This window comes from Aptenodytes forsteri, unplaced genomic scaffold, assembly GCF_000699145.1.
Source record: "Aptenodytes forsteri isolate BGI_AS27 unplaced genomic scaffold, ASM69914v1 Scaffold11, whole genome shotgun sequence".
Classification (NCBI taxonomy): domain Eukaryota; kingdom Metazoa; phylum Chordata; class Aves; order Sphenisciformes; family Spheniscidae; genus Aptenodytes; species Aptenodytes forsteri.
The window spans coordinates 2,366,639-2,382,836 of record NW_008794155.1 but is presented as its reverse complement, the minus strand read 5'-3'; the positions used below and the strand labels follow the sequence as shown (position 1 = coordinate 2,382,836).

Genomic DNA, 16,198 nt, shown 5'->3' with positions numbered 1-16,198 from the left:
CCCCCCCGCGTCCAGCGGGGGGGGGTGGGGGGGGGGGGGGGGGGAGCGCCTCGCCAGCCCCTTGCTCAAACCTTCTGATATTAAAGAACAGGTGTTCCCAGGCATACCTTATAGGCTGAAATGTTATTCAAGCTATGAGGGCTCTTAAGACGTCAGATTTCAGTTCATGTAACAAATAGCGCAACAACCCCCAGCCCTTCATACACAGAATTTACTCAAATATATTCCCGTGTAGCTGTCTGCTGTGTGCCAGCGGGTGCCTGCTGCCCCCAGCTCCAGGGCCCTCCCAAATTAAGGACTCTTTTGCCTTCAGTAAAACCATGATTTTTGTAAAGCATAAATTAAGTTCACTTTATCTTTTCTTTATGCAAAACATCCAATTCCTTTATGACCTCTCTTAAGCATAAAACAAGAGGGGATACAGGATACTCCATAGCTTTCTTTTTGCAGAAAAGGACCTTTGAATAAAAAAATGGTTGCAAATCAGTGTGTTAGAACATCGCTTCATAAGCACAAATGAACATAAATCACTTCTTTCTGCATTGTTGGGGACTCGCAAACAAGTATCATTACTAATATTGAAATTTACTGCCCCTTTTATTTAGCTTGTTCATTCTTCTAAAAAATGTATGCTTGGGTTAGAGCTGGTCAGGAATTTTAAGTGTTGATTATTTTATATGCCGTTAATACAACTTTTCATAACAATGTGCAAGTTTTGAGAAGACCTGTACTTTTTTTTGGTACAGGTTTCATCTTAGGAAGGGAGGCATTTGGAGGCTCACGCACTTGGGCATATGGTTTTGACCAAAAAACATGTGTTGATCAGCTGAAGGATCAGTTTATCTACCTGTCTAACTCTGTCCTGGAATTGCTTTATTTTTATTTTTATTTTTTATAAATAGCAAATATACATTACACCATAGAATGAATGAACCTGCTGTCCATCACAGTTATTTACACCTTTACAGTAGACGAACACATGGGAGGCTGACACTGAAGCTTTTATTCCAAGATGTATTTAATTACTAATAGAAAGTGAAACAGTTCAGATAAGAGATCTAAAGATATTCTCTCCAGCATAATCAATAGACCAGTTCTGAGGGTACTTGTCTGTGACAGAAGAGATTGATCCAGCTCCTGTATCCTAAAACACAACATCTTTCCTTTCAGAAGTGATTAACAAAATATCAGGCTATCAGTTAGCACTTTGGGTTTTTTCCAGTTTTGTCTCAGTGGGAAAGTAAATTTTTAATTGTTTTCAATTGTTAAAGCAATCAGACAGAAAAAAAAACCTTCCTGTGTGGATCAACAGCAGTTACTCAACCTGAAGTAGGTTATCTTTGGGAAGTCGCATAGGCTATAAACTGTGATGCAGATAATCACAGTGCAGAGTTGGGCTATAGCAGCCGTGAGCCCCTGGTGGAATTCAGAGGCAAAAATCCCACTTAATGGGTGGGTTTGTACGGTATATTGTTTGTGACCATCATAATTTTTCTTGCAGCATTTCTGCAGCACTAATTTTAGTGATAATTACATGAAATGGTGATAACAGTGGTGGCCAAAATGGTGTTTCCTATGCTTATGTACACATGTGGCCATCTGTGCAACCTTTTACGGGATCGCAACGTTTTAGTTTTATATTCAATTTAGCTGCATTGCAAGCAACATAAGTAGTAATATATTTTAAGGTTGTCAAAGGCATACCTTATCCCCTTGCAGCATACCAGCTGCAAGGTTTTAAATCTGAGAACCTCACTGAAGGATCTTTCAGAAAGCCTGTGCTTCATTACCAGGGAAGGATTTCTCAGCAAATCAGATTAAAAGAAGCCAGAATAAAGTTGTCTGCTTCAAGGGTCTTAAAAAAATAAAATCCAGTACCACCACAAAAAACGGACTTTGGAAGACAGTTTGTTTTCTAGATAATCATCGTATATACAAGTACTAGTTAGTGTCTCTGCCGCCAACCTTTCTGAGTGGTGAAGAAGCTCCTTCCAGCACAGTTTTTTGACCTTGTGAGTGCTTCTGTGCCGGCGTCCTTGGGAGCTGCGCAGGGCTGACCAGGCACAGCTCGCCAGGTCCCCTCGCATCCCGATGGCACTTAATGAGGATGCTTGGTATTCTCGGGAGGCAATCTGCAAGCTCAGACCTAAGACAGAAGATGAAGTTGTTTTGAAACAGCAGATGAATAATATTGTCAGAGGTGTGTAATGAGAGAAAGTGTCTACACACCCATGCAAGGAGTATAGGTAATAGCAAACGGAACAAGAAACATTAGCGGATAACAGACATTATGAAGCAGCAGGAATAACCGTGGGTGATTTTCATGACTAAAATATCAGTTATGGGGGAAACATGAAAAAGGAAGAAGTGAAGGAATGGGGGTGGGTAGTAGATTTATGATTTGTAAAAGCTATTTGTATTGCAAGCAGCAATCATGTCAAGAGGAGAAAATAGTTGTAAAATTCCTCTGGGAGATGTATAGCTTGTGCTGGGACCATAGTCCGCAACTCAAATCCAGCTATCCTGAAGTACATCAGTATCTTTAAGCCTAATGCCCTCACACAAGCACACTCTAGGGACAGGGATTAAGTCGAACTTCAGCCCTCCACATCCAAGCCCGAGTGCTTCCACGTGGCCATAGTCTTTGACTATATCTTAAGGAGATATCAAACCTTTTCCCATGTGAGGTGTGTTGCAGTGGGCAAGATTGTACCGGTGCTGTGCTGGGAGGCACAAGCGAGTCCTACCTGCTGCTGTTTCAGCAGATGCTGACCTGCCGGGCAGGGCACGCTGTGTCCCTGCATAGGTACCCCCACACAGGGACTGGAGGATGAACAAAACGCATCTTTGTCCCAGACCAGGAATGTTACGAGCTACTCCAGCCTTCCCAGTGTAACTGTTCACAGTGGTTTATTAGGGATTTCCTTTACAGGATCAACTGAAACAATTAGTCCAGGCAAAGGACTGAAAATTATTTGAAACTGGAGGATTCCTATTTTCAACAATTATGAGTGAGACTTCTAAAGGATGTTACAGGAGAAAAGGAGCCCAAATGCATCAGGAATGTTATGGGGTGTGGGTGGCTGAGTCCCACTGGCACTTACAAGACTTTCTGTTGGAGCAAAAACCAACTTCTGGGGTGGTTATGGGCTAGGTAAGGGAGACGGTTAGCTTTCTTTTACTTTTATTTTTATTCTGCTTTATACACATTCAGAAAATGAAATGTCCACATATTTTAGCACTTAAAGAATGAGTTGCAAGTACATTGGGGTAGGAAATAGCCTCCTCTTCATTTTCCTTATATTTCTTGCAAAAGAGAAGCAAGGAATTAATTAGATTTCACCCTGTTTATGTCCTTGTTGCTAGCTCTAATCTTAACATCTAATAAAAGAACAGTGCAAATGGCTCTGTGAATTTTTACATATTTTTTTCTCTAGCCCATTAAGAAAAGAACAGAGCTGATGATAAGGTAGCCTGAGTGAATCAAAGTATCTATGCTGTGTTATTGAGGGAGGCTGAGTCACAGTCAACTAATTTTATAGCATACCCATAGTTGATTATAAAGGAAATAATTAGAGGAAAGGGACAAAGAAGACTATTAAAAATAATCTCTGAAAGATGTTTGTGAATCTGCCTATTCTGGTAGCTGGACCAGCTCAACAAATAACATATCTGACTAATGCAGTGAGGTCTAATAATGTTAATTCTAAAGAAGTTTTTAATTATTAAGTTACAATAACAAAACATTAGCTTAGCTATTAAATAAACTAGTGACTGAATTTTACCTCCCTTTGCTCTTCATATAGGTCTGTAGAAAATAAGTGAGAGAAAATTCCATGAAAAGTTTTCGTGACAGTCAAACTTCAGTAAAATACAGTTTTAAACAGAGATGAGAAGCAAGCGGGAGCTGACATAATACAGGCTCCTTTCTGTAGAGGAACGGTCCAGTTCAGATCCCAAGTCATTCTCCACATTTACCATTGAACTCATTATAGAGCTATTAATTTAGGAACTCCCAAGAACCCTCTCATCTCTGTGTCATCTTCTAGACTTTTTCCGTAGACTTTTGCCTGCTGAGAGTTAGTGAACACAAGTTAAACGCAACTTGATCAGCCATTTAAAAAATGAAGAGAAAGTAAGGCTGCGGGAATGTTATGCCTTTTCTTATTAGCATAAGGAGGAGGAAAAGCTGGGGTATCCACCAGTTCATGGAAAGTGCAAGAGCTACCGAGCTGATGAGGCATTAGCAAGATACTACATGAGGGACCATTTACTGAAACTGTCAACGCACAAAGCTGTCAAGGGACAGTTGAGTTGTAAAATGCTCCAGCTACCGCAGGAGATGCATTACATTATTGTGGTACGCAGATAAATTGCTATCCAGCTCATGGAAGCTGCTTTGTGAACAAAATAGGGGAATACAATAAACTCACTCTCAATCGATGAATTAATATAAAACCAGCAAAAGGAGCAGAGCAGACTACTACAATCCCTCAACTATATTAGGCAATCAATTTTTTTTCCTTTCAATATGTAGAATATTCCCTTGCGGCTCCCCGCGGATGCCATGCAGTGTGAACACAGCAATCAAAGTAATAGATGCCAGAATAATCAAAATAATATGTGTCAGAAAAAAGCAAATGAGTATATACATTCATTAAGTAAACCTCCTAAGAGCTTAATGGACAAAACTCTTTCCAGAAAAGCTGTACAAACAATTGCATGCACTAACACATGGTTTTACTGGTGTTTCAAAGTCAGATGAAAAATATTCTTCAAACTAATGCACTTTTTTCAGATTTCACCATAAATAATCTCTACTTAGGGCAAAACACCTAGTGTAGCTGCCACAGTGAAAGTAATAAAGGTTCGTAACTGAAGGTAAAATACACCACTTCGAAGAAAACTTAAAAATCATTAAAGAAGCAATGTACGCTGCCCACCAGGTGTTAAAGACAATATCCATTTTTGTAGTAGCTTGGGCATCAGCTATGTCCAACACTAAATTTCCACCTGTGAAGTGACAAGACGGACACTTCATCCAGGAAGAAAGTAGCCAAAAACTCAGAACAAACCCACAAATATCCAAGGAAACAAACTGGTAGACAGAATCAGACAAATCAGTAACCTGGCTGCCTTGAGAACATTTCCCAGCAAACTGTTCAAAGGGATACAGCACAAACCCAGTTAAAAATAAACAAAACAGTACTTCTCACAATATTCTCAGCCTTTTGAAACAGCAAGCCTAGGTCACAAAAAAAAAAATTGGAGGAAATACTTTGGAATGAAAGAGCCTTTTCCAAAGCCAGAATTGTTTTATTAGGCTACAGAAGTGGCCTAGGAATAAGTAGGAAAAAAACAGGAAAGAAATTCTGTCTCTAATGAAGTTAGTGCAGGAATGACTCTTCTCTCTTTTCTTCAACTATATTTGTATGATAACGTAGGTGTAGCATTTTGGAAGTGAATGGATCCTTTCCTGATTAAAATCAAAGGGGATTTGGGGAAAATTCCTGGTATTGGTCATCTAAAATATGTTAAGTAGTCTAAAACCCACCAACAATACTTTGTGTCCCCTTGAGTTTGTGTGTGTAGCCATTTGACTTCAGAGTTTACAAGGAAGATGGAGAAAGGTTTAGCATTTTTATTACACTCCTATTTACTATATTGGCTTTCAGTTATGAGTTGTGCTGCAGTTAACGGGGCTAAGTTGTGACTCATGAGGCCTCGGTACAGATCTCAGCTCCACCAAAGGATTTTCTTCATGACCTTGAGCCACTTCACATCTCCATCCCATCTGTAAAACAGAATGATGATGCTTCCTCTCCACAGCAATTTGTCTTGTCAATTTAGGAACAAACACTGATTTGTCTTGACTACTTGCAGCTCCTATCGATTGCAAAGGAAGTTAGATGTATACAATACTTCTTTGGATTTGGCATTTGGAGACAAAATAACTTTGAGGAACTGGACCATTAAAGCAAACATTTTGGCCATGAATGTGCTATACTGTTATGAACAGCGTCTAATAAAATGATCCTCAATTTTAGTACAGCATAGAGTAATAAATAGCTGTTAAGGAGTTTAAACAGCAAACATATTTGGCAGGTCAATGGGAAATAAGCAAAGCCTTGAGAGGTGCAGTAGAAAGGCAGCCCTCTCACACCAAACATATTTTGTAAGCCTGTATAACTTTGAAAACAACTATTAATTTTCATCAGAAGATTGGAAGGCAAATGTGTGAGCTAAAAATTATTTCCCTACCAAATTTCAAAGTCCTAAAATCCAGTAGTGACATACTGATGCTGCTCAGGAGAGTTACAAACACATTCATTATAAGGTGAAAGAGGTTCCCTCACCCCCAGACTGTAACAGCTGCCCGATTTTGCCTTCCTTATGAAAGAACTGTTATGCAGTAAGGATAATCGTGTTGTCTTTCAGATAAAAAGGAGAGGAACGAAAAAGTTATCAGCAAACAGAAATCATTGTACAACCCCTGCTACTAGCTTCACCTTGACAGCACATTATCAGATAAGATCAGATCTCACTCTTAGTTCAAACAATACAAACTGGATTAATTCCAGACAATGAGGCCAATGGGGTTACTTGATGTTGACAGAAACTTAAATAAGAGGGAAATAAAATATTAACCTGTAAACAACTTTTGATAATTAAAAATAATATCAGGAGAGAAACATGCTGTAGATTGTTCCTCTCCCTTTGGGAGCTGTTACTGCTTATTTGCCATGGGCAGGGAGCCTTGGTTTTACTTCTGTAGGAAAGCATTCAGCAGGCTATTTTTTGTTTGCATAGTGCTATAAATGCCTGCTGTGCTTTCCACAGCACGAAGACATGGAGCCAGAATAATCCCAGTGTAATTTCTAAAGTCACAGGAATGTCCCCGACCAAACCCACTCATGGCCTGAGCGCTTGATCCCTGCAAGCTGTTTCCAGGCCAGATACCCTGGGGCTTGCCTGGGGGTGTTTGCACCCCTCCTGTGCTTGGGGGCCCAGAGGGTGGCAGGAGCCCTGGAGCTCTAGGGAGTTGCTGGGGACCTGGGTGGCACGTTTGAGATCTGACCAGGGGACGGGAGGGATTGTCATCTGCAGTAGGTACAGGAAGCAAGTGGGAAAGCTCCTGAATAGTTTGAATTATTCCTTTTGAAATACTCATGGGAAAAGGTTTTCTGAGCTCCAGTAGATTTTTGCTTAAAGCATGGAAAGTCCATGGCACTCAGATTTTACAGCAGAAGCTCACAAGTCAGATCGTGGGTTGCTTGAGGGTAGTACACAAAGTAGATTACACACTCTGATTTTCATTTCATTCTTCTAGTGAAAGCAAGACCAGCGTTTATAAAATTGCAAGACATTGAGTAATTTTTGCCATGCTAGACTATTCTCATTTACTTTCTTAAATCAAATTAGACCGTTCCGATCATTTGAGAATGCACCGTCTTTTCCCGCTGGCTGTAGGCACCTAGCCTTCCCCCGACACCATCCTCTCTCTTCTCCTCTTTCTTCACCTCAGGATATGCTCAAATTTTTTCTTACGTGTTTCAGAGTTGAGGAAAATCCACAGGAGTGAACTTGCAAACAATTAATTGTATCTGATTTTACTATATATGTAACACCTTGCAGTGAAGCTCCAGTGGATTCCGTGAGCTTCAAGGAAGACTGGCGCCTTTGCAGGAAACTCATGTCCAAATTAAAAACTTTTTCAATTGTATGTTATGAAAAGGCTCCAGAGGGGACGGGGAGCAATTCCATCTCGATGGTGATGTTACAAGCAACTATCTGTTTTAAGATAAATACTTTTGTCTAAAATACCTCTATACAAAATCTATTGTCTCTTTCTTTTGATTGACTTATTTACAGAATTTCATCTGAGAAAAATCTGACAAGCTCTGTGTTGTGTCAGGCCTCCCACATCTATGATTCACTGAGTTGCTTTTGTCCCTGATGCTTTACTTAATCTTCTACCAGAGAGCAGCTACAGACATTATTGGTAACCCTTTCATGTTTCTCAGTCACAGGAAATGATGAAAAAACCCCAAATAATGAGAATATTCTCCATCACTGGGAGCTTCGTTCCCTAAAATAAGGCTGCAGAAGATGATAAAATTCTTCCTTGGTCTTTCAAGGACTTTTTCATCTTCTCTTTCTTAACGAGGCATCTGCAAAAGCTGTTTGGTCAGACGTTCCTTATTCACAGTTAAATTCTTATGGGATTAGTAGGTTTGTTATACTCAGAGTACAAAAGTAAACAGCATATGGCTCTGTTAATATCCTTATAATGTCACAACACAATCTGTCAGAACGTAAACTTGTTTGAGCAGTTTCATTTACTTCAAGTTCACACCACGAAAAAAAGAACCAACAAGTCTTATGAATCCTTCCGCATCACCTAAGAGGCAGCAAGCTATTTCTTAATTCTTGTTTTGTGTTCCCAGTTTAATAAGTATGTCTATAAATATTACCTTCGGTAACAAAAATACAGTGGAAAATACAGTTACTTAGTTACTAGGAGTTAAAAGGTCATTTCCCATTTGATGGAAAGCTTGTTCTATCAGGTAAGTACCTGCTACACTCCATAAAACTGGCAACCCTTCAAAAGGTTCCAGAAATTAAAGGCATTGTTTGAAGATAAAGGCAATAAGGTCATTTGCCTTGTGTTCAGTCCTGCAAACCTTTCTGGGTGACCCTTTGATATTCAAATGAAGAGTGCTTTAAATTGTTTTATCTTCATAGGGCTCATGAGTGCTGGCTGGCAATCACTTTTAAGACTAGTTGAAACTCTACTGGAATTACATTTTGTAAAATATTGCAAGGCATTTCCATTAAGGGGGGAGTGCCTCCACAGCGTTTGCCAGAGCTGTGTCCATAATCACTCACAGCACTACGCACTGGTCTTACCGCTTTTCTCAAGTTTTTTTATTAACTCTGCTTTTACTAGTTGAATAATGTCTAACATGATTTTCAATGTATTCCTGCAGTAGATTAATAAAGCTGTATAAACAAGTTACATATGTAAAATCTATGTCCTCTTCAAACTCTGTGCTAGAGTGGAACAAGCCTTACATTTAATGAGTACAGTAGTAGAAAAATTACTCATGAACTTTTTATTGCCAGAGACTGTATAGCTGTGTATTATTATATGTGTAATTAACTAATCTATAATGTTGCACTGATATATGGTGTATATACTTCTTTCCTTAGAGGAATAGATTCTTATTTTAAAGCTGTTTCTTCTTTTATGGTTCATTTCATATATTCCATTTATGGGAAAATGTTATGAATATTCTTTAAATCACTTGATTCTTTCTAGTAGGAAGTAAGAATCTTCACAGGTTTGTAATTTCTTTATTAAAAAATAAAAAGAAAAAAAAGGAAAAAAAAGGAAAGTGAAAGTCCTCTAATGGACAATAAACATTGTGTGCTGTAAGCCTGCTTGGGTATCACTGCGACCTTCTTCATTACCTTAGAAGTTGTTTATTTTAACCTTACTTCCATTCTATTTTGGAGACTCCTTCTAAGAATAGCCCTCTATCACTCTAACCCACATTCAAAAGTAGATGTAAACAAGATCATCTCAGTTTAAAATATACATGAACTCTCTCCCCCAAATGACTATCAAATAATTAAAAAGTACAAAATCCTTACCTAATGGAGCTGACTCAGTGCTAATGGCCAACAAGGGAATCCAACAGAGGTAGGCAACAAGTTGGAGATGCTGATGGAAAGGAAAGGGCTGCTGCATGTTGTCCAAGATAGGTTTTATCCATGCATCTGCAGTCGCTTAGAAGTTAACTTTTGAAGTACTAAACTTTGCGGGAAAAGCCATCAGCCTGCCTGCCTGTTTCAATTTTTTTTTTTTTTTCCTTTCTTTCGTTCTTTTCAATCCACTCTCTTGGAGAGGGCTTAATGTGTCATTAATCCCAGAATTTCCAAGAGGGAAGCCCTCCAGCTATACACAAACCACGCTCACACCCCCCCCAGCCCTCCAGCTATACACAAACCACGCTCACCCCCCCCCACACACACAAACAGATCGGCAGAAAGCACGTGTCCCTGCAGCTGCTCCGGCTGCAGCTGCTCTGATTTACACACCCGGTAACACACCCACGCACACGCGGAGGGTAAGAACAGCATGTACCCTCAGTGTCGGTGGTAGGAGGTGATCCTGGCGAAATTAGGGCTGTAAACCAAACGTGCCTCTTTGTGAGGATTTTAAAGCAGACCACACTAACTGCAGATTACTGCAGTCACATCTGACACTGTGTTTATATGAGAGGGGTTTAAAAAATGCTAAAATATCAGCTTACAAATAGTTTGTTTTTCGCTTCAGATTGCTGGGGGTTACATTCATGCAAAACTGTTTCAGAAGTGGTCTGTGAAACGCAAACAGCAATCCTGAAGGTTTGTGTCTTGGGTCGATGTATCATTGCTTGGTATTTTAGAGAACAGTCCTTTGCTGCTGAAATAAAGTGCGGCAGCATTTGCTCTGCCAACCCGCCCTGAAAAATGAGATGTACGTTTCAGAAGGTCGGCTCACCAGCAATTATAACAGAAATAGAAAACAGAAGCAAACGGCAGTGAAAGAATTCAATTACTTATGTTGCTCAATCACATTTTTCTGAAGTTTTGTCTCATTGGAAAGTGCCCTGTTGTTGCCGCATGGGTCTTTTGTGCTACTTCTAGTCAGTGTGAACAATGTTGACTGCATGACAATGCATATTGCCAGCTTAATGCGCAATATGAAGAATTTGCTATTAAATCACGTGCTATACTCTGATATTCACGGCGTTTTATTTAGAAAATATTGTATCCCCACCCACTGTTTAGTGTTTTCCATACCTGCCAGCGCTTCTTTTCGTTGAATTGTCAAGTTTGATTATTTTGTGTCTGCTTGATTAAGTGAGGATATTGTGACTTATCTGGTAACAGAGTAATACACAAGTCTGTAAACATTCCATGCAAATCACTGTGAGGAGCATTTCATCTAAAAGCATCAATAAAGCCGTTAAAAATATTTTGCCGTACAGCCAAGGAGTTTCAAATGTGGTTCATTTGGCTTAACTACATCCCTTGAGGAGTTTTACCACTGGATTACCTTGAGGGAAATGTAGGTTATTTATGAAGAAACTTCTAAAACTTTTTTCTTAATTTTGATTTTGGATTTCGATGCTGCAAAATTGCTGCTTTTAACAGTCCCATTGGATTGGCGATCTCATAGGCCTGATTTGTAGCCCTTTGGGAGTCTTTGTGAGTCTTTCCATTGATTTTACTGACATTTAGATTATATTCCTTCAAGCTCCTTCAGACTCCAAGCCCAGTATTTCTGATTTTTTTTTCCTAAGAGATCCCCAACCATTTCTTGAGTACAAATGTATGACAAATCACAAAACTCCAGTTTATTTTAAACAGGACACAATTTCTACCTTTACATGGCTTTCTCAGTTAATACTTGAATTTATTTGTGGCAGTTTCTACACACTGATGGGGGCCCGATCTTCTTTGACTCTAAGTTTTGGCCTAAAAGGCATAGCTCTAATGTTTAACTCCAGGTCAGACAATAAGGTGCAAATATTCCCCATTTCCCATTCTCTGAGACCAAGACAAGACCTTATAGAAGTCAGAAAAATAGCAAACAGCACCTTCTCTCTCCCCCCAACCATTAATCTAAAAAATCATGGGAAACTAAAACCATGGAGAAGCTGCATAAAAATATTGCAAAATGCTCTCACAGTCTCCACACCATTAACCTCAGTAAGAGGAGAAACTGAAACTCCCCAGAAAGTTGGCGTTGTCAACTGTGGGTAGTGAAGACTTGAAACAATTAGCTTCACCGTCTGTACAAAAGGACAACACAACACCGAAGGCCCGACACTAGTCCTTCTTGTATTAAATTAATTTTCAATGGTAGGGGTGGATACGGGGAGTTAAAGCGAGCCAAAAGTCACAGCTGGAAGCTGGCAGCAGCATTTCAGACTTGGCCAAAAATTGTTTGATGGATACGCATGTTAGGTATTCAGATCTCTTCACTTTATAAGAAAGAGACAGTGTTTGCCTGAAACATCCCACTCAGCAAGTTGGTGTTGCGATGCTGGGAATGGGCTGGAGGACCTGTGCTGACTTGGGGTGGAGAGGACCGGGCAGCCCACGGGGAGGTAGCAGACGTAGGAGGAAGGCTGTGGGAAGAGTATTAAGAACAACAATTTTTGCTTTTTTCTTCAGATGCAAAACCAAACCTCAGGATGGGACTGAATGATAAAAATGCAAATACCTTGAAGGCCTCCAAAAATGTGACTTTTTGACACTTTGTTCCAAGTATGAAATGCTCAGGCTCCCGAGTCAGTGTAGGAGATTTAAGAGTTGCATGCAGAAGTCCTGGGCAATAGTGAAGTTTTGAGGGATGAATCCCATCACTCAGGTATCTTCTGAAGGTCATGTGGAAGTGTCCATCTACCTGGATCCCCCAGGAAGGAGAAGAGAGGGCAATACCATGTTCTTCTTCTCAAAAATAGAGTGTGGCTAACACTTTCCTTTTGCACTTGAGCCAGCAGACAGTTGTACAGTCCTTTTAAGCACTGACACACTCATTAGAAACTGATCTAAAAATGACAGTCCAGGTTTATTTCCTGCTGCTTCCTATGAGGAATACCCTCACTATGAGGCTGTCCCCTGAGGTGGCTTTCTAGGCATAGAAGAGATTTGTTATTCATGGGTGACAAAGAGAGCATGGCCCTGCCTGTACACACACTTTCCTAGTAGGACAGAGTCCTTCAGAGGGAAGAGACATCTTCATTAAATAATATAAATTTTTTTGCGAGTCTGAATTTACACATTTACGCGTGCCAAAACCCTCCTCTGTGCATTTCTGTTTGCTTGTTTTATCTAATCGAAAATACCTGCCAAGTCCAGTGACAAGGAATAAACTCGTTGTGCTCCTAGGGCAATCCCTTCTCTGTTGATATGGGCTAGCTGTGTCCACTGACTCTTGCAATCCTTTCTGCAGCTTCCGAGCAGGTGGAAAGGTGGGCATAATGGATTTTAACTGAGTCCCAACAGTCTCCAGGAAGCACCCCCCGCCCAAGAATTTTCCTAAAAGGGATGAGAAGGGGTTCAGGCCTGGAATTCTCTCTCTCTGCTGTTGGCTCCTATTTCTTTTAGTCATGTCTGTCCATATATTTTAAAGAAATGCCAAGCACTCTTACTATAACCAAGGTACAGTATTCACGCACCTCGTTAACCCAAACAACTACTCTATCTCACCACTCATTTCAAGACTGCACAGGTGAGTGACATTACATGGGAGGAACTTCATCTCAGCTTATGCCTAGTTTGGGGAAATAAACAGTGGTCACACAGTGATTAGATCTTGTGTTTTCCTCTGTTTTGTGTTCTAGTGTATAGAACACAGCATTTCTGGTTGTTCAGAAAATAATACGAGAAGTAGTACACGTAATTCACAGGACCAAGCTCTTCATTTAAGTGAGGAGTAGTTGCGATTTTTAGGGTAATAATTCATTATATAAAAGCATACCCCCCTTTGCACAGCTCTGGGAGTATAGAGAGTGATTTGTACGTTTGATCATTTGGTGTGTTTTTCTTCCTGCTTCTAATTCCCTTGTGGGAGAACTCTGATGGTTTTCAGTGCATCACTCCTCATTAGCCAGTGGGCCAAACTATGGGAGTTCAAACTCTAAAGCAGAGATAAAGTGAAGAAACCTATTCATTATCTCCAGGTTTTTTAAGGGTATACAGATCATGAGTGCTTGGGCTCTGAGACAGCATAAGTGAACCTATTAGAGGAATTAAATCAGTTCCTTATAACTACGCTGCCCCTTGGCATGGATCGAAGTCGGATGTGATCTCTGACCTGACGTGGTGCACCCATAGCTCTGGGTGTGCAGGGGGATGAACCTCTCTTTTGCTCTCTTCACTGTTTTGCCACGTGTGTTGCCCTGGCCATCTGAACTTTAGGTGGGTGCAGCGTGCCCTTATTAAATTTGCAGCGTGCACCATCAGCGCTCTTCTCGGATGGACACCTCTGCCAGGGCAGGTGAGCTATACATGAGCCAAGCACCCTGTGAACTCGTGTGTGCTAGGGCACGGTCATGACTGAGGTGTGCATTCTTCATACGAGTTCCTTACTTTACTGGAAGACACCAAACTATTGCAGAGATGTCAATATAAATCACATCTGCAATTCACCTCTGCTCCAGAGTGCCCTAAGACATTTCTAAGAGAATGGGTGTCATTGCTCAGCAGCTCAAAACCAAAAATGACTTTTCTATGTGAAGAGATTGGCGATTAGCAAATGCTAATAAAAAGAGAACACCCATGTCCAAACTGTGTATATTGGAACTGGCTGGGGATTTCTCATCGGAATCTATTTTCAGAAAAGTATATGATTTCCACAAAATCAGTAGGAAAGAGATAAATTTTTTAGAAATCTTTTTTGTTCTTAGATCAGCTCAGTATTTCTTTCATTTTTTGTGAGCTGCTCTGGTGCCTGAATCAGTCATGGTCCTGTCTTCCACAAGGAACTGCTTCAGCTTCTGTGAACATCATTTATTGTGCAACTTAGGTGAAATGGATTACTTGATTAAAAACCCCCCTGCATTTTGATTGTTCTTCTGCAAAATTAATATTAGTAAGTATGGAAGTATCACAATACTCTCACGGAGTGGAAATACTCAAAACACTTTTACATTGTCCAATAACAAAGGATATAGTAGGGAAAAGGAATTGGACTTTTTCTGAAAAACGTCTTTGTCTGTTCTCCCTAAGTTTTGACTTATCTTGACTGGATAGTAAAAAGAAATAGTAAGAAAAATGGCTACTCCTAGCCTTGATTAACAAGAGACAGATAACACCAATACAAAAATCACTATTACTCAGAAAAATTGCAGACTGAATTTTCTCATTGAGTGAACTTCCCATTTAGGAAACAGTTTCCTTTGAAATGACAGCAGAAAGGCATTTCACAGGAGTTTTTCATCAGTATTAGCAGTAGAAAGGCATGAAGTGGAAAGGTGTGGCTCCTCCCTTGAACCACTTCATTCAGCCTTTTTCTGGAAGTTTTCTTTTTGAAGAAATCAAAATCATAAAGGGCAACCAGTGTAGTGCCAATCCTCTCCCCCGATCTTCCAGCCAGGAGTAATAATGAGACTCAGAGCAGAAACACCAGGTTTAATAACAAAAGGTAGGATTTTGGCTTGGGTTAAAAACAGCATAAAACTGGCATTAAAACTGACTATCCATATATCTGTCATCTCTTCTTTCATCCTCCTTTTCCATCTTAGCCGTTACAATTTGATCTTATGAGAGAGTCTGTGTAAGCAGATGTTGTGTTCAAAGACAGCTCGATTACTGCAAGTGGCCTTGGCAGGGCTCCTCTTGAGCGGACTCAATGGTTGCTTCTACTTCTTCAACACAGATGTTGCCTCTTGAAGGCTTTTAGACTGCTGAATGAGCAAGGGATGCTAAGAGTAAATAATAAAAAAAATCATAGCTGTACCAAAAATACGATATAAATGGTACCAAAACGTAAAATATGGCTAACTAGTGGATGAATGAAAATAAGCATGTTGTGGTTTAACCCCAGTCAGCAACTGAGCACCACACAGCTCCTCCCTCACTCCCCCACAGTGGGATGGGGGAGAGAATCAGAAAAGCAAAAGTGAGAAAACTCGTGGGTTGAGATAAAGACAGTTTAACAGGTAAAGCAAAAGCTGCACACGCAAGCAAAGCAAAACAAGGAACTCATTCACTACTTCCCGTCAGCAGGCAGGTGTTCAGCCATCTCCAGGACAGCCGGTCTCCTTCACGCGTAATGGTGACTTGGGAAGACCAACACCATGTCGCGGATGGAGTGAGACTGCACTTCACTCGTAAGAGAGAAGCAACGATACAGTTTATTGATAGAAAACAGTGAGTTAAAGTGTGAGTTAACAAAGTTCAATGGTAAATGCGACAGTGATTTAACAAGATTCGATGGCAAGGTACACTTGATTCTTTACTGCATAGAGGACAGGGTCAGACAAAACTGTCAGGGAGACCCTCCCGTTGAGCCGTGAGGTTCAGAAAGGACCCCCTTGCTTTCTTAACTCCTTCTCAGAGAGGAGTCTAGGTGTGGCTGGATCCAATCCTAGTCCCAGACTTGGTCAACGGTTTATGTCTAAAGGATTATATATGC

At 40.4% G+C, this 16,198-nt stretch overlaps 1 protein-coding gene across 1 annotated transcript in view; it reads right to left on the bottom strand.

Annotated features, from left to right (window-relative positions):
* LOC103899489 (von Willebrand factor D and EGF domain-containing protein) overlaps window positions 1–9,985 on the bottom strand; it is a 189,286-nt gene extending 179,301 nt beyond the window's left edge. Inside the window, exon 1 of the mRNA XM_019472158.1 lies at window positions 9,658–9,985. Coding sequence (XP_019327703.1) covers window positions 9,658–9,754 — 97 coding nt within the window. The 5' untranslated portion in view covers window positions 9,755–9,985. The remainder of the gene's footprint in view (window positions 1–9,657) is intronic.
* Between the last annotated feature and the right edge of the window lie 6,213 nt (window positions 9,986–16,198).